Source organism: Melanotaenia boesemani, chromosome 7 (genome assembly GCF_017639745.1).
Source record: "Melanotaenia boesemani isolate fMelBoe1 chromosome 7, fMelBoe1.pri, whole genome shotgun sequence".
NCBI lineage: Eukaryota > Metazoa > Chordata > Actinopteri > Atheriniformes > Melanotaeniidae > Melanotaenia > Melanotaenia boesemani.
Window position 1 is genome coordinate 21,790,879 of NC_055688.1, and position 19,239 is coordinate 21,810,117.

Genomic DNA, 19,239 nt, shown 5'->3' on the forward strand with positions numbered 1-19,239 from the left:
ATCCTACACGCAGTGTCTCCCATAGCTCCACAAGGAAACAAGGCACTTGGCTGTATGCTACATCCTCTACACCTGCTGCTCCGACCACTCCCGAGATGCCCAACATCTTGATAAATTTACAGATTAACTGCTGCATCTGTAATTAAAATGGAATTAAAAAGTTAACCTTTGTGTTTTGTGGAAAAAGAGATACGAGGGTCGGACAGGAGGCTGGACAGTTCTTTTTTTTTTTTAAATGATTGAAAGACTTTTAGACAAATACAGATTACAACAAACATGAATTCTGAATAAAACTGTAAAGGGATTACTTACATAGTTGTTAAGTCTTTGTAAACAATGTAGCAAAACAGACTGAAAATTGTGTTAAAGTAGACTAAATGCTCCAAAATGCTTGTTTCCCATCTTTAAACTCTGTCTCTTCCATTTTGGTGTGTTAAAGTCTCTGCTGGATGGTTTAGATATTAGTAACACATGTTGAAATGTACAATAAGAAGGTAAATTACACATTTCTGTTACTGAAGTTATTTCCAGGTAACAGATAGTTGAATTTTAATGACAGTTTTGTGAGGAGGGTTGGCCATGCAGGTGTCTGGTCACCCAGATAACACATTAATGCCTGAATCCTCATATCAACTGTTTCCACCAGACAAGAAGATCTTAGAAATGAAATCAGTCGCTGTTCCTTTTGGATGGATGTGATAAACCCTCGGGGAATTTTATCGGCCAATTTAATGGACGTGGTCACCTGTTGTCATTCCTGATAAATATGGCCGGGAGGTGTTCTTCTTCACCTCCTTGGAGGCTCAGTCAGGCGTCATCATCCGTTCTGATCACTCACACATGAAAAGTAACCCTAATCCCTTAAACGACTTCCTGTGGTTGTATCAGTAAGTGCGTGTAAAAGGACTGCCGTTGTCCTTTTACATACCCAGTGTCTTTACCCAATAGATGGTGCGTTAATCAAATCCTTAAAGGGATTTACTATCTTGGTATATATATTTGTGATTCAAAACCCAAATCAAAGAATTAAGCTGAATATTCAAAGGTATGCAGAATAAGGTTGACTAATTTCAATTTCACCTATCATCCATGTCAACATGCTGATGTTTCAGCCTGGCAGCTTTCATCAGAGCATGAAATAAAACATAAGTCACATCATTTATATGCAGAAATTGACAGGTAATTGGCTTTTAAAAAAATCAAATAAAGCACATTAAAATATGAGGCAGATGGAAAGCCATGCTTGGCGTCATGGTTGTGCGCGATGAGCCAAATGCAGCGCTCCAGCGACTTTGCATTTTGTTGGACTAGAACGTAACTCTTCCAGTCAAAGGAGGCAGTCTGTAAAAAATACTGTCTCAGAGAAAATTACTGTATCTCAACACAATGACAGCTGTTGGACTGATTGATCATTTCAGTTTGAAATGTTTTCTCTCCTTTTTTTTAATAGACAAACTGAATAAAAAGCATGTAACTTGAAGCTTAATTTAATGTCATTTTTATCCCCTTTTTTCCCAAAGTGAATCTCATCACAGTTGCTGAATTTAAATCACATGATTTCCATTTTTTTTTATGTTTGGATTAAACATTAGCATGTTTGCTGGCATAAACAGAATAAATTAGTGAATTTGAGATTAGTAAACTGGCCTTGTGGTTATAATATTCCTCATTGTAACCAAGCTGTTTTTGTCTAAATCTAACCAAACTGTGACTGAAAACTGGGCAAAATAAAAGTGAAGTCCATGTCTGGTCCTATCTACAGGAGTGACAATGAATAGCCCCTATTCTCTGAGCTGATAAAATGCTAAAATTGCATAAAACATTATGCAAATGGGAGGAAATGCAATCTGTAAAAAAAAAATATATCTTTCTACGTTATTACTCCATTTATTGTTTTCTTTAATCTTATCTAACATTTCCATCTCTATATTAGGAAAAACTGCGTAATTTAACTTCTTCAGACACGTAAAACCAAACAACGAACAGAACATCACTTGAGGCTGTGAGAAGACTTAGATTTAAAGGATTACTGGCGGACTGCATTAAAAGAGAGTTTTACTGGTAGATGGCTGTTGAGTGCTGCCTCGGTGGAACTCAAAGAAAAAAAAAAAATTAACCATCACTCCTCTGAATTAAACTTTTTCTCCAAGAAAGTTCCCCTGTGAAATGTATGAAAATGCACACTGAAAGGTCTGGGTCATTATTGTGACATCTAAGGACTTTTTTGGGAGGCAGTTAATCCACAGAACCACAAAAATCAAGTTCAGATATTAACGGATGTTTAGCAAGAAATCAAAATAAAGTTAAGTTATAAATGTCAAGGAAAACACATCTCAAATAACAAATTTATAGCTAAAAAAAACTTGAGTAAACTAGTTATCCCTTCATTATACAATAGTGAACACTACTTGGCTCCACATTTTTAGCGTACCCTTTTCAAACTGATAGTTGTGCTCACAGTGTTAAATATACAAGTGCACTCTCATAAATCACACAATGCATTTTGACTTCTTCTTTACACAACAGAATGCACAGACGGCCGAGCTTGTCCAATGCATTTCCGTGGCTCAGCATTATATCCATCACTGTTTTACTCCGATTCCATCCAAGTTATCAGCTGGGATGTGATACTGGCTTTGCTGGTCCAAATCAAATTTTAAGTTTGGGTGTACACTCATACATTTTTGCATGCGTGCAGAGTGATTCTCTACAGTTCATGGGAGATGAAAGAGGGTCCTAAAGGCGTTGCTGTTGGCTCCAAGCTGACGTGGGAGAGAGTGTGGCTTTGGGAGCGAGACAGTGTGTGATAATGAGAGGGAGGAGCTTTCCCCTGAGCCTGGCCCTCTTCCTGCTCTGAATTCTGGCATGGCACAGTGGAGCCTTCTGGTTCTGCTCCAGCCACAGTCCTAGCTCCTGCAGCACCGCGCTCCTGCTTGTGTCTCTCCCAAGCTGAGTTTAGTTTCAAAGCCAGAGCCAGCAGGTTTTTCCCCAAAAACACAGTAGACACTCGGGGGTCCCTATACCACAGCATGCCTGTGCCCCTCAGGGCTAGGGTGAAGATGTTGATGGTGACCAAGCTAAGCCAGGGATACAAAGCCTCCTTACGGGGTCCTCTCTGTCCTGGCAGGCCAGTGGCCCCCAACTCTGTTAGCGCCACACACGGCAGCAGCAGCAAGAGGGCGTAGCAGTAAAAGAAAACCAGGCCCTCGGCCCAGATGGGCAGCTTTTGTTCAATTATCCCCCCAGTCCCCGTTGTCGACCCGCCCTGGGCTTCCCAAAGTCCCGCCTGCAAGTCCAGCACATCCAGCAGGTCAACCACCACCCACAGGAGCCTACTTCGCACCTCCTGCTTCCTGCGTTGCGGGGTCATGTGATCAGCTCCCGTCAGAATGAGAAACAGGGAGGGCAGGCAGATGGATAAGAGCAGTGTGAGCGTTTTTCTGGCCAGTGGATCAGGCGGCCGACGCTCCTGCCGGTAGTTATGGCAGACAAAAAAGAGCTTCAGCTGGAGGAGGGACAGGAACAGGAACCAGAGCGCATTGGCAAAACCGCGGCGTGGTGACCGTGCCTCTGAAACTACTCCAGCTGAGACAAAGCGGAGCGCAAGCAGGAAGCCCACATCACCCAGCAGCACCGCCGCATACTGCCACATGCTGGGTCCTGACAGTCCTCGAGCGCCCAGCATGCTCTGCTCCAGCAGGTAGAGGTCCACCACTGCCATCGTGCTGACTGTGACCAGGGTTGATACGCACACCTGGGGCGTGGGCACCATGCCTGTAAGACACACAGATCCACAGAACTCAGACCCAGCTTGCATCAATTTGCATGTTCCATCTGTGCCCAGGAATAGTGACAGATTTGCTGAGGAAAACAGGCTTGTTTTTCCAAAACTATTTCCAAACCAAATGTTGAATAGTTTGAAGCTTGTTGCTATGGTTAAAGACAGAGTAAGCAGTGAGCGCCCTTCATCTCTGGCCAGAGCTTCATACTCTGGCTGCTCAAGCTGAGAGGCCTATTAAATTGTTGTTTATTTTTATCTTCTCCAGTGAATTAAATAGTTTTCATTTTCTATAAATGTCCTAACACCGTCTCCTTTTGAATCGTAGATTTTCCTGCAAGTGCTCTGCTGTTACTTTTTCTGTTGTTTCTGTTCTCAGCTTATTCATTATTAATTAATTGCATTCAGGCACAGCTAGGTGCCCTGTCAAAGCCTTTTCTTTGCTCCTATAGACTGCCGTGTTTACTCATACTGCGCCACAGCCTTTAATCACCCTGAATTCCCATCTCATTTTAGATGAATATTGATAACTTGCTATTTGTTTAGAGAGGCGCCTGACTTGTGTCTGTATGTACACACTGTGTGTGTCTGGGTGACTGCATGACAACAATGCAAATGTGTTTGAACATGAGGGTTTGTGTTATTTTGTTGCAGCTCATACTGTATGTTGGCTGCAGACAGCATTAAAAATATTATTGTTCTCTGTGTGAAAAATGATCACTGGCTTTACACTGTAATCGAGCCAGTGTCTCTTTATTGTATTTAGCTGAAAAGCAGAGCACAAGCCACTGGATTGTCTGTTATCTGCTCAGCACCACTCAGGGGTGTCAACCCCTCAGCTGGATCGATCACATTGTAATATAAAATCATTACCGGCTCCGATGTGTCCTAACAGCAACAGTTGAGTGTGATCGAGCGGGAGATTGTCAGTGTGATTGTGGCCTCTGAAAAAGTCTGCCAGTGAAAAATGTGTATTGATATCTCGCTCATGGAAGATGCATCACTTCCATAAGTGTAGAACTACCAGGAGCTCTGCCTCCTCCTCTGTGCTGTCTGAATCATTAAAGAGAATAGAGAAACTCCTCTGATGGAGAAAAAAGGAGGGTTTTAGACATTGTATACATGTGGAAGCAGAGAAGAACTAAAAGTGAAGGATTAATAGGCCTTTTGAGCTGTCTGCATGGCTAATAAAGTGTTCCTGCATGATGGTAATAGTTCATAAATAAGCTCAGGGGGAGATGGGGTGAGCGTGATGAAGAAGAAAAGACTTAAATGTAGATAGAAAGTGACTTCCATCCACTTAAATTGAAACATGCATTTCATGAGCCAGCTTTTCCCTGAATGAATCCTAATTCATCTTTGGGAGCATTGAAAAAAATCACAAGCATTAAAGGCTTATTCTGAAACAGATGAATCAAAAGGATGTGAGGAATGATCTCAACTGATTAATCCTGCTCGCGGGCATGGTGGGAGGACAGGCGTGAATCATGGCAGCATTGGAAATATCTCATTGTCTATGAAGCCCTTTGTCTCACCGCACACGGCAACTTGATTATCATTGCCTCAGAGCTGAATGAATTTCAGCAAGGTGCAGATTGAGAGGATATTGGAATTTAAATGTGTCTTGTGCTTCTCAGGGAGGAACCTCGACCTGCAGCAGGGGAGGAGGTGGAAGTGTGGGTGAACAAGTTCACAGCTACTGTTGCAGTTGACTCTCTCCGAGCCATGCCTCCTAAGTTAACCCACCTGCGCCTTGAATCTCACCCAGGAAATCTCTCCCGTCAGCCCTATGTTTGTTTTGACTCCCTGTCAGCACTCTGTAATTTATTCTTTTCTCAGTGAGAGACCGAGATGACAGCCCTCATGTCCAGTCAGCTCATCAATAATGACCAAATTCATCATTTCACTGTCTGGGAAGTGACACAAATGTTGACAAGATGAGGCAACCTATTTCACAGTAAGCATGAGTAATGGCATATAATAGTGTGCAGGTGAAGGATTTGCACAAATTCTATTTACCACTGGAAATAGTTTTCCCCCCTTCACAGTTTTATCCACCTCATGTTGCATGAGTGCACACAGGGTTTGCTTGGTCTAAGTAATCACCTAGAAAGCACTTAAATTCTGTCCAACACACACTGAAGGGGATAAAGCAACGCATGGGTTTCTTTTTTTACATTTCCATTAATATCAGGTGTTTCCCAGATGGACAGAAAGCCTTGTAGAGCCTAGATTAATTTGTCTGCACCTGCAGTTTATCTCCATAAACACTCACTGTGGTGTCCCAAATTGCATCAAAGACAAAATCCCTCTCTAGCACAGGTGGCTCAGGAGCATCAAGGGCATCAGGACAGCATCAGAGCCATTATGTGCAAACTAATAATTTAACAGTAGCCCTTGATGCAGATTAAATCTCCCCACCAGACCCAAATCCACATGACTAAAAACATCTGTTGATTTATCAGGTGGCAATCCTAGAGTTGGTCTTGCCGTTACAATCTTTCTTGCAGTTACATCTTTCCTCATTAGCTGACCAGCATTTAATGTTTTCTTGAGGCGTCCTTTAATTTAACAACCTCTAATAAACTGCCTCTCTGCAACACCTGTTTCAGAGATGCATTAACAGCAGGTATTGTGGCTTTAATCCGTGCATGGATAGTAGTAAAGTGAAGCTTTTAGTTACCCAAACCATTCGCCTTGCACTTGGGCTCGATCGTTCTGGTTTGATTTACAGCAAGTAATCCCAGGCAGAAGCGCTGTCGGTGACCAATAAAGTGTCTTTTAATGTCGGTGATGAACTGAGCTCGGTGATAAAAGTGTCACTGTCCGGGTGTTTGTACACAGAAAGAGAGGCTCATCGAGAGAAAAAGTCATTGCTTCTGCCACACCAAAGCAGTTGTTTTTAACAAGAGCAAATAAAAAACCCGACCCATAGTTATCAAGATTTCCTCGTCCGCGCAGCTCCGGCGTGGCACGTTATCTCCGTCCCGACCCTCGTTTTGCTCTCCAGTGTGTTAGCAGAGGCTCTATCTGGATCCGAATCTCCGGGTGTCGCTTCCCGCAGTGTCGGGGTCTGCTGCTGTCTGTTAATCTTTTGACACAGCAGCAGGGGGAAGGGGAGGGGGCGCCGCTCGTCGTCGGGCTCCGGCTGTGCGGAGCAGCCGGGAAGTCGGTCGGAAGTGGAGCAGCCACATCAGCAGCGATGAGACCGCAGACCGATGCAACCTTGGAGACGACTCGGGGGAGAAAAGAGAGGCAGAGCGCTGCAACACAAACTCACTCACACTGTCCGAGTTTGGTTGTGTTCATTTGTAAGCAGGCTACGTGCTCATGCACAGACCTCCCACCCTCCTCAGTTCCTCCTCCCTCCTCTCTCTTCTTCACCATCAACTGTGGAAGTTTAGCTGGAAGAAGATGCCGCGAATATATCAAAGCAGGCTGTTACTGAATACTAGCTTATGTTAATAATGATGTTACCACTTGCAGAAGCTTAGTTGCTGTGTGGGAGTATGCAGATGCCTCATTTACCCTTCCTGCTTGAAAGAGGAGTGGAGGAAGTGGAGCGAAAGATGCTGGTAGCCTGTAGATACGTTTAGAGCTCAGAAGGCAGATGTTACAACTTTAATTAGCCCTCCTTCTGTCTACTTACTGCCTTAGTCACACAAGGAAATCATTCCTCTGTTGTAGATTAACTCATTATAGCCGGCTTAGTGCATGCTCAAACAGAGGGACTGGGAATTTTCTGAGATGCATCCAGTCGAAAAATAATCTTCAGAAACAGTTTCAGAAGAAGTTTTTTTTTTTTTTTTTGTCTTTTTTTCTCTCTCAGAAATTCAATTTCAGTTCCTTTGTCAGCCACAGATGAAGTTTTGTGGAATTTCACAGCATCACTTTGCCCTCAAGGTCCTATACGTTTAACCAAACCTAGTCCAGAGCTCTCTTGTTTCCGTAGCTCTCAGTGTGCTGGGTTCATTGTGGAGTGAAAGGTTTAATCAAACTGGTGAGAAAGAGGATGGAGAGTCATCTTTCTTGTCAGATTCGGCTCTGCGCTCTGCTGGCTTCCAAGAGAGGAGAGATTTTCCATTTTCTTCAGCGTGTTTTTTTTTTTTCCTTCTTTTTTCGTGGATATGTGTGTATGCCTGTGTGTGCTTTTCACCACTCTCCCTCCTTCCACCACATATCTCTTCATGTTAATCCCATTCTCCCCTCCTTCTCATGACAGCACCCACCCTTCTTTCCTTTTGTTTAGTTTTTTTTTTTTCGTTTGCTCCCACTGGGTGTGGTTGAAGGTCACTTGCACACTGACTCACTTTCACAGAGGAAAGAGAGAGAGAAGGCAGGAAAAAGGACGAGGGAAGCTGTGAGGACAGCAGAGAGAGGGGCAGCCAGGCGGGCAGTCTGTCCACAGTACTGTGCACTCATCACTTTTTGCTTCAGACATGATTGGGGAAGTTTGGAAGGACACATGGGGTTACAGTCTGTCCAAGAATGCTAAAGGCGTCAACAGTCAGCAGTGCTTCACATCAGACCCGAGACTGACCTCCACAAATATGAAGGACTCGTTGCTGTCACCTTTCTGCTCTTTGCTCTTGGTCAGTGTCATCTCACAAAGTCAAGCATGAATTGCTTCAGCACAGGAGATATTGTCTGTTTTACACTGCACATTCATCTTTCTTGTCAAAACCTGGCACTTGTATCACACATAACTCAGCTTCATTGCCAACAATCCTGCTGGTAGCAACTAACGAAGCCTGGAGCCACTAGCCTCCAACAGGGATGAGGAGGGGACTACAGATGTATAAGGAGCTCACTCTCTCTTATCTGAATTTGTAGGAGGCAAACAAGATTTTAGTAGTAGAAGGTTTCTGAATTCTCGTTTGCAGACACCATAAGCTTGAGCATGCTTTGCAGGCAGGTAAATGCTTCTTGTGGAGAGCAAAGGTTTGGAAATGCTGGCTGGGGTCTGCCCAGTCTCACAAAACAATGAATATACTTAAATATGTGTTTCCACATTTCCAAAATGTGGAATAATCACAATTAGGTGAAATAGCAATGTATGTGCACCTGTTTGTGTCCATGTCCCATTACCATAACATTGCTCTATGAATATTAAAATATACAAACAGTAAGTTAATCAAAACCTAATCATACGCATGAATTCAGCAATGTTTTGCTACATGGGAACATACACATGTTGCAAATCAACAATTTGCAACGTGTATGTTCTCATGTAGCAAAAGGTTGCTAATGACAATGTTTTTGTGCAGCCGCACGTCCCATGATGTCATCATGTAAGCTGGGATCTGTGCATAGAATAAGGGGGAACATAGTCATGGTCCATGTTCTGAGCCTATATTGTTATAATACTATGTTTTGCATTGTTGAGCAACATGGTTATTATATTTTTTTGCCAAGAGTTGCTGTCATACTCTTTATTTTATTTCCAGTTTTTTAATTGCTGCAGAAAACTAAAAATATTGCCCCAAAATCTCCATTGTAAGAATTTGGGCTTCTGATTAAAAACCAGTTTAGACACTTTGTTTTTCTTTATTTCTTTTTTTTTATTATTTTATTTTAACCTCAGCACTGACTCAAATCACACCACTTGAACAAAAAGCCTTATTTAAAGTTTTGCTGCATATAATGTAATGTTCTTCAACATCTGCAAAGTTCTCCTTTAGATTTTATTGTCATTTTAAACCAAAATGAACATGCAAATGTGTTTTTCTTTTACCTGCAGGTACTTTTATTATAATAACGCAATTGAATCCTTGTTAGTTACCAGAAGCCGCATGGTTACATATGCAGGAACCCTGGTTTAACATTATGCTAGCTTTGTGCTACACCTAGTAGTAGACTACAATGTCTGATAAGCATGACTTTCTGAGAAAATAGTTTAATATTTTCCACTGGGGTGTGTGTGAGCTACCAGCTGCCATGTGAACCCATAAATTGGATCTACTGCATTTCTTTTTATTTGCATGTTGGTGCTCATGTCAGTTTCTGAACCTTCGTGTGAGACTTTTCATTCAGTTGTGGTTGTAAATTCTAAATCAGGAAATCACTCACTCTTGCAGCCCAGAGCAAAAACTAATAGAGAAATGCCCAGGACTAAATGCAATTTGTACCCTTCTTCCATTGAAGGCAAGGCAAGTTTATTTGTACAGCACATTTCATGTACAAGACAATTAAAGGTGCTTTACATAAAACATTAAAAGCACTACAGTGGGGTGCAGGAAGCACACTTAAAGACAAAATCCAAATTAGTTGGTGTTAGCAGGTTGTGTGAAAGGGGATAGCTTCTCTTGAATACTCCACCGGCTTTGTTAGAACATTTGCTTTCACTTGTTGAAGTGTGTCTCTCTTCCACATGTGGGTGAATCTTGCTATTTTTTCAGTCATTTCCAGCATGGAGCCACAGCTGTCTGCAGTTCAGGCTGGCATGTTTCTGCTGCAGCCTCCATACGTGATTAATCATGTGAAGTGGCAAAAAGCACAACACTGTCAAGTCTGTGAGGGAGACCTAATGGAGTTGAAAATGGGATGTTTTGTCATGATACAATCCATTTTGTTGCTCCGCCGCCTGCTTTCTTGCTTTCACTGTGCCCTCAAACGGCAAATTCTTCATCTTGTGCCAGATGAAAAAAACTGAAGGTTGTGTCTATTTTGAGCAAAGATCAAGAGAACAGAGTGACCTCTGAAAAGTTTAGGTTTATTTTGTGGTTCTATATATGAGTCCATGAATTTGGTCCACTATGTCAGGTTCTACATTCACACTAATTTCAGCTTCACCCCTCAGCTCTTTTATGCTGGCCTGCATCTTGGCTTCAGCACAGCTTGTGGGGACTGAGAGCGAAAATCATTTTCATTTTCCACTTTTAAGACGAATCCAATGATTCCACTGTGGAAAATTAACTAAAATGCATGTCCAGCGTGAGCTCAATTTATTTCAGGCTGTTTGTAGTATGCTGCTGTGTCTGCTGAGCTGACCTGCTGATCAGCTTCTCTGTTACCCCCGCTGCAGTCGAGGGGTTCATCCTGAAACCTAATCAGCTGTGTGACGCTGCAGAGGGGCAGAATGTGATAAAATGCCAACACCGGAGCAGATTAAATGAACAAGCTAATGAAGGTAATGAATGAGAGTGTTTCACACTAAAGAGTTTAATTAACCTCACCTCCCACCAGCCTCTCTTCACTGTAACACCTTTGTCACCATACCGCAGACCTCCTTTAGGCTGGCCACTTTGGGCAATTTATCCAGTGGCCTTGTATGCCAGGGGCAATTAATTCTGCCTCCTGCCTTAACACCTTATCCTGCTTCTGTAATCCTTTATCTTCATGTTTGCCACGCCTCCATGAGCACAATACCTCATTTGACCAACTCTTCTCCTTTGTCTCATCTAGCTCCATCTTTTTCCTTTTCTCTCTCTTTTTTTTCTTATCCCAGATGGAGAACCATCCTGTAACCTCACACAGCGAGTGCTTCCTTTAAATATGCACACACATCCACTTCTTAAACTGAGTCTCATCAGATTAAAACGGAGGACAAAAACATACCATACGCTCACTCATATTCATGAGGACCCCCTGCACCCTTTTCTTTACTTTTCTTCTTTGCTGTTCACCTCAGTTAAACAAACCTCGCTCATTGTTCAAATATTGACCACGATCGCTCACCACTGACAACTTTAATACACCTCAGCTGTCTCCCCCTTTCCCATTTCCATCTCTTCTCCTCCATTCAAGTTCCCTCCCAGACGCACACACAATGCTGCCACACCAGCCCTTCATCTTGTTAAAAAGAGTTAGTGAAGCTGAAAGGCCAATCACATTAACACGGACAGAATGTCGAAAAGACCTCAGAAAAGATGGTAGAAGGGTCAAATCAAATGGACGCTTCTCAGATTTTAATTGCAAATGCCTAATTGCTCACATAATTATGAGTAATAAGACTCATCCTGCAGTGCTGATCTCGAATGGATCATGTAGCAATTACTCACCACTGTCGCTGCCGGATTTGACAGCAAGAAATATCGTCTTAGATTAGCGGCTAATCCCGCTGCCCAGGATCTCAGAAGGCTTTGAAGATGTGTGGCTGAATGTCCTTGTCCACAAGCAGTAGCGTGGAAGGCCTCGCCTTTAACGGGCTGCAGCCATTTTATTGGAGAGCGCTAATCAGTCATGGTTGGGGAGCAAGGATTTATCCAGCGGCTCAGACTCGTGGATGATTAGATGCTCAGATGCAGTGAACAGGGTTAGCGGTTTGGCCAGGACATTAATGTTACTGTTCAAGCTCGCGCTCGCTGATAAATGTCATGGGACGTTGGTGGAGCCAACCTTGAACACTGCTTTCATGGTGAGCCAGCTCTCTGCCACATTTAAAGGCTGTGACTTCAGTTACCAACATGGTTTGAATTGGGCAGTTACTGCAGGTAAATTATTGAACTACTCAGGGTAAAACTTAGTCTTCAGATGTGCCGTGACTTTTGTTGAACAGTTTAATTAAAATAAGATCACCCCACTCTGATGCATCCTAAATTGTGAAAAGAGCTCAGGTCAAAGTATGCGTGGTCCCAAGTGGGTCGTATCTCTTCTCCTCAGGCTAGTCTCTCATGACTTTTTTTTTTTTTTTTTTAATATTTGTGTGAGCAGTGAAGCAGTGTCTGGGCAGAAAAGGCCATGCAAAGTGTTGGCCTCTGTCTATCTTTAGCACAGTGTTTGCATAATGTCTCACTGTCTGTGCTTAAGCACATTTTGGAGGCATCAGGCATTATCTCTTGCTGGTCAGGGAGGCTTTTTCATTGCTTTGTGTGACATGAAAGGCTGTCTCTGAGTCTGTAGGAGAGATCACTATCCGACAGGGACAGAACAGAAGCAGAGGAATGGAAGCTGAATTTGTGAGGCAGAGCCCGAGGGTTTACTTTGACTCGTGCTCGACATCACAGCCTTTATATTAATCCGTATTTAATTAGAGTTTCCTGTAGTGCACTCTCCCTGCTTGTTTACCTTTCCTGTGTTGTTTTATGGGAGGCGGAGTGAGGGAAGGGTATGGGTAGAAGATACTGACATGGGATTACCTTTAATTAGTACAAAGGAGAGGGAAGGTAGAGCCGAGCGAGGACTCCAGGGACACAGCTGTGTTTCATTTCACTAGGTGGATTTTGTAATTCAGATAGCACCCATCAGCTGAAACAATAACCTGTCTCGACTTGTGTTGAAATTTCAATCACTTTGTTGTTTTTGCATTTGCAGATGCTGAGAAATGTGAGTGAGTAATGAGTAGCATTTTAGACGCTAATGAAGGCACGGGGTGGTGGGGATCCAGTGGGTGATTTGCATTCATCAGGTGCATTTCAAAGCCTTTAGTGAAGATGATGTTGAGAAATCTTGCCGCTCCGTTAACTTCAAATAAATGTCTTCCCCAGCCTGTCATTGGAAAATGTCTCAGCATGACTAACTTTTTATCAGACCCATTATTAGAATGTGCTCTGCTCAGGGTGTTTTGTTGTGGAGCAATACTAGCTCGCATCTCCATTAAACTGTGAGTAAAACTTCCTTTTTTTTTGTCTAGCCTCATTTCTAAAACGAACATTTCTATCGGTGCGTTGCCTTTGGGAAGGATGGAGGGTGAAGGTCACTTTAAATTTCAGCAGTAGTAATTAGATTCTTTATTAGTCTTTGCAACTAAATTCAGCTACAATGAGGAATGCTGTAAAGGAGCAGCGTTGGCTGGGTGTTGACTTAATGTCACCCATCCATTTTGCTTTTTCTCTGGTTGGCCTCGCAGGAGCCAGAAAATGGGAGCTCATTCATCACTGGGTTTCTCTGGCTCTGGGCTCCAACATGCATTTAGTCATAGCTCTCATGACAGACACACACACCTTGGAAAAACAGTGGGTTCCACTCACACAAGCACAGCTTTGCTCCCTGAACCATTCCCATGTGTGCATAAAGTCAGAGCTTTGAAGGTTTGTGATGGATTGATTGACAGCAGCCCAGGCATCTGCATTCTGTCAGCACAGCGTGACACTACTGATATTCAGCTGAATGATTCGTGAGCTCAGATTCCTCATACATTTTAAAGCAATTCTTTTCCATTTTCCCATGTTTATACTCTCTTTTCTCCCTCTTCCAATGCAGAGAGGAATCCCTATTGGACAGTTCTGCAAGGACTTCAACGAGAAGACCAAGGAGCTGAAGGAGGGCATTCCTCTCCCCGTCAAGATCCATGTGAAGGTGCTTCTCTCTAACCCACCCCAGCCCTTTTCACTTAACACCCTTCCCTCCCACAATTGTGGTTAATTCCTTTAGCTGCATAACATCATCAGAGCAGTTCCATTATTCATACTCTACCACTGAAGTAAGCCTTTCCATTTGCATTCATTAATGAAGCAATACCCAGAGGATCTTGGAGTCAAGAGGCATTAAGCGCATGCTTAAAGAAATGGAGGGTTTGCGAGTTACTAGTTTAGCATTTCACACAGTTGCATATTGTTGGACTTGTCACACCTTCCTCTCATGTTTGTGTGTTGTTTTAAATCAAGAGTTGTGTCCTTTCAGCAGACAAAACATGAGTTGTAATGAGATTTGTGATGTAAGGAGGGGTCGCCTAATCCTTTAAAAGGCATGAATTCTGTCTTACATGTAATATCTAGCAACAGTTCTGCTGTCACAGCTGGGTCTGTCCATTGGTGCCATCTACTGGTGATTTGTAGAGCTTGTTGTGTGTGCACACTAAATATGTGCATGTAAGATGTTAAAGCCTCTGATGCGAAACAGTTGGATTTCACCATGTCAGTTTCTTTGAGCTCTCATTACCTTTCATCTCGCTGTTAAGACAGTTCAGCTTTTCACTTTCTTGCAGAGAGTCAGATGAGAAGATCGATGTCTCTCATGTCTCTCTGTAAAGTGAGGAGCTTGAGCCAGGAGGCAATTAGCTCAACATAAAGACTCAAAGCAAGGGCCAATGACTAACCTGGCTCCCTGCAAAGTCATAAAAGTTAGTGATTTCTTTGTAGAAGCAGTGAATTTGTAGAACTCAGTTGTGTGCTATGCATGACAACATTTTGGCTGACAATAAAGGATCACAATGACAGATCAAAAGACATAAATAATTGCTATAGTCACTGCTGCTGTACGACTTGGGTAAACTGCATCTCGCCACTCTATCAATTTTGAGACACTACACATTCTGCAGTTGTGTGATGCCTCAGTTGTTTGGTAAAATGAAAGTAAATAAGATTCTATGAATGTTTATTCTTTGTCTGTGTGAGTTGGTTGTTCTGTGACACTGATGGAGCAGAGTATGATGTTCATCAGTTTCCACAGTTAAAAAATACCTGAATGAATGACTAAAATAAAAACGCAGATGATCAGCAGATAATTCTTAGCTCATATTCTTGTGAAAACCGACATATCATTACAAATCCAGCTTATAGTTTTGTCCGAAGTTAGTCTACAAAGATACACTTAGCTGTAGGAAACCGTACACATACAGCTCAGGTGTTTCAGTCGAGTCAGCAATACTTTATCCTCTGCTTTCCATCAGAACATCGCTCCCTTAATACCACAGGAGTACTACTATTGGAAGCCACTGACATCAGATAAGACACGATACAATTTCTTATTCCAATAGGGAAATTTGTCTTGCGCACAGGTGCTCTCACATTAACTGCCTTAACAACATTATAGAAGAATGTTATGTCTCTGTTACATTTATATAATCTTTACAAAAACAGACCTGGAGCATGAGCCTCAGGAGCCGCCATGCAACAACTCATTCACCAATGTCTTTTTCAGGTGAGGGTTATAGGAATATGTCATGGGATTGTCAGGAGTTCTGACAGTTTGTCCTGAGAGGAACATGGATAAATGTGTATAGAATGTGTGTATGTGTATAGATGTGTGTATCATCTTGTGTCTTATCCTCACAAAGTTTGTTTGTTGATAAAGTGAACAACATGTAGCATCATTTTAAATGTTAGGAGTTAAATAATTTCTGTTGTTGTTGTTGAACCAGGCTAAAACTTTGTGTAAGCTGGCAGTCTTTATGCTAAGCTAAGCTCAAAGTTTAAGCTAAGCTAATAGCCTAATTTAAACTCTAATTTGTTATGAAGCAAATAATTAAATCCATTTGGATAATATTATGTTGTGGCTCAACATATTGAACATTTTTTAATTTATCCACCAAATAATTTTACTTTTAACAAACTTTTAGGAAGATACCATCCATAGATGATACATTTCAAAGAAGAAATTGATAGGGCCTTAAACAACGTGGCTAAACAAACAGAAACTTTAAGGGACTTTTAAGTGTGGTTTATGATGCCTTGTTCGGTAACTTTTCCTGTGCTCTGCTGCCCTTCATCTCTCTGGCTTTAAATTTTTCTCTTTCTTGCTTTGACTGTTATAAAAACAACCACAGTGAATGTTTTTCATTTTATGAAATGGAGGAGCAAACAACAACTTCTCATTCATCCTTATACAAGCAACAGCTTCTCCATTGACAGAGAAAAAAATCTGCCCTCTTTGTCAGAAGGTCTCTGCTGTGAAAACACGGCTCTGATGATAAATATCCACCTCTGTGATATCTCCTGAGCTCAGCCTACACTCTAGTGTGTGCACTTCTTATAGGACAAATAGTATTAGATCCAAAGTAAACTTCCTTCCCAATGATTTATTGATTGGATCAATATATGTTCATTTCTGGTTAATAAAGGTTCACAACCAGGCTGTAAAAAATGACTTAAAAGAAAAATGGTCAGAACAACTGAGGGAAATAATGAGTTTATTTCTACTTTGGTCCTGATGGAAAAGGGGGAGCAGCTGTTCGACAGCAGAAAATAAAAACATCTGACATGCTGACAGTTTTGGTTCTTTTAAAGTTAAATATTTTGTGAGCTTGTCTGTTTTCCTGTCAGTCATCTTCAAACCTGCCATGGTACATTTTATATTAGCAGAGGATCAAATGACAGCGTGTAATGTGGAAGAGACTGTTGGTGGCGATAAATCAACTTAAGAGTTTCACCTGATGCCGCAATTTGTCTCGGCTTATTGTTTTGGTCAGCCTTCCTGTTGTGATTCAGTCCCACAAGTGTTACCACAACACACAGCTGCTCACTGAAGACACTCAGATAGAAAAACATTTCACCTATTTTTCCATCTTATAAGGCGTACATGATTAATGAAGACCAAAGTCTCTAGAACTGGTCCAGTATTGAGAATAAAACAAGTAGGGTTTATTTTTGTTGTTACATGTCCTCATGGCAGGTCAACAAAATAAATATATTTGTGGATTTATTGTAGAAGCAGCATTTTTCTACCAGAAAAGGTATTTGATGTAAAATTTCTTCCCCTGTTTGATTGGCAGCAGTTAAAGATACAAATATTCGGGTCTGCAAGCTGCAGTGTACCGACAGGAGCATTTACAGAAGGATAACTCGATCTGATATGTGTTTTCATGTTAGCATATTAAATCTGTGTATAAAAAAACATATGAGGTAGAAGCAAGGACTGAAATCATCAACATGTAATCATAATATTTCAAGTGCATGAAACAGTCGGTTGTTTGGATAGCTGCAGACTAAACTAGATACCTTGAAACACCAGCCATTTTTCCCAGTAGTAAGACATCAAACTAAAGTCACCAGATCCTCACATTCATTGTTCTGGAGGCAGCTCACCTCCCTTGAGATTTCAGAGGATTTCAGAATTTCTTCTTGAGTGAGACTGTCATATCATAGCTTCTTTGCAGGAATCCTGTTCGTGATGTTCTCAAGCACGTTTTATCAAGCTGAGCTTCTCAGTTCAAAAACAAGTATTTGCACTGTGACGAGAGTGGTCACCGCTTGAATTACTTAGCAGCATTTTTGCAGTTGCCACAATTTTATTCTTAAATTTTGGACCTGTTTCAAACGTTTTGTCACGTTTAATAATTCGGACTTTAAACACTCAGAAAATAAGCCCCAGTTTAAAAATAATAACTGAAATACAACTCAAACTTTTATGTCAAGCGCTCCTGCTTCACTGCAGCTGAGCAGCCAGGATATTTTCTATTGAAGTAACTTGGATAGAAAATAACCTCTTATAAGGAAACTGATTATTTCAAGATAGCTAGGTGCAACAAGGTTGAAAGAGAGAAAAAAACTGAAAACGACATGTTCCCTTGTTCTTTAGGGTAGGATTAAAATAGAAAATCAATTCCCCCAGAAGTTCAGGCGCACTGCTTCAAGACCTAAAAGAAAACAAATTGTTACGTTGGAACTTCTTATCTTTCATTTAATCATGCAGCCTTAAAAAAGGGTTTTATAACATTTTGCAGTTCAGCAAATCAGAGTGCCTTGAATAATTTATTCCAAAGAAATATTCAAGTCTAGTAAAATGTGGTTCCAAGCTATAGTCATACTTCAGGATTTGCAGATGTGTTGAAAGCTCATGTGAAAGCTGCATGTAAAGATCAAAGTTAATGTGCGTGCTGGTTTGAAATGAGCAGTACCACAAACACCAGTTCCCATCTTTGGTAGTTACCTAAAGAGCATATTATCCACAGTAGCACCCTGAGACAGCTTTATTTCCAAACATTTCAGCATCTACCCACCATGTGCAAGCTAACATGACTTTAAGGTGAACAACACACTGTTAAACATGGCAACATAAAACAAAAAAAAGTTAGTTTACACTTGTATAGCACATTTTTAACTTTACTAAGGTTTTACAAATTAGAGCCATGTGTGGCACCGTGTTCTGATTCCTGCTGCTGATGGATTTTTTGACCATTATCTCCATCTTCTACAAGGTTTGTTTTGGGCCCTGTAGGACCCCAATCCCAGTTTTATTTTACAAGCCGCCAATATTTCCTGCAGCAAAATACAGAATTGCTTTAAAGAAAAAAGGTGCAAAACTTTCAGTAGTTGCATAATTAGTCCACTGACACCATAGTAGAATACTACAGTCCTGTACTACAAAACACTTTATGCAACTCTCCTCTGCAGACACATTATAATGAGCATATTTGGGGAAATATGGAGTTCAGTGTTTGTTTATTTATTTTTTGCGTGTGTGTCTGCATGTGTGTGTGGATGTGTTTTCCAGAATATGAATATATATCTCTACGCTGAGCATCCAAACAGGATCACATTTAAATGAGTTTTCATATTGTTTCAACATGTTGACTGTTTGTGTGAATGTGGTTCAGTCTTTGGTATGATGAGACTCAAATACATGTTCATAACATTTCAGTCTCAAAATGACTGAGATGTTAAAAATACAGTTTTCAACAAGTCAAGATTATGTACATGTTCATTTAGTGGCACAAGTAATGAAAACCATCACAATGTTTTGGTCTTTGGTGATTCTGTCCCTGTACAGGGTTATATGGGTGTGGGATTGATACTGTCAGGGAGTTTTCTGTCAGATTTACAGAGCTGGGTTTTTCACTTCTGCTGTGGAAATAACTTCAACTA

At 41.4% G+C, this 19,239-nt stretch overlaps 2 protein-coding genes across 5 annotated transcripts in view; one reads left to right on the top strand and one right to left on the bottom strand.

Moving 5' to 3' along the window:
* Positions 1–19,239, top strand: part of mrpl11 (mitochondrial ribosomal protein L11) — a 46,021-nt gene that overhangs the window by 21,476 nt on the left and 5,306 nt on the right. For both annotated transcript variants that reach the window (XM_041990676.1, XM_041990677.1), the window contains one exon: positions 13,919–14,014. In XM_041990676.1, the coding sequence (XP_041846610.1) occupies positions 13,919–14,014 (96 nt within the window). The remainder of the gene's footprint in view (positions 1–13,918; positions 14,015–19,239) is intronic.
* On the bottom strand, positions 1,873–7,383 carry tmem265 (transmembrane protein 265). 3 transcript variants are annotated; one of them, XM_041990672.1, is made up of 2 exons: positions 6,708–7,383; positions 1,873–3,774 (listed from the first exon to the last, which is right to left on the bottom strand). In XM_041990672.1, exons 1-2 carry the CDS (start codon positions 6,709–6,711, stop codon positions 2,708–2,710), a joined length of 1,071 nt encoding a protein of 356 aa, XP_041846606.1. In that variant the 5' UTR covers positions 6,712–7,383; the 3' UTR covers positions 1,873–2,707. The 3 variants fall into 3 exon arrangements, with proteins under 3 accessions (XP_041846606.1, XP_041846608.1, XP_041846607.1); XM_041990674.1 differs by having other exon boundaries at positions 6,468–7,383; XM_041990673.1 differs by having other exon boundaries at positions 6,462–7,383.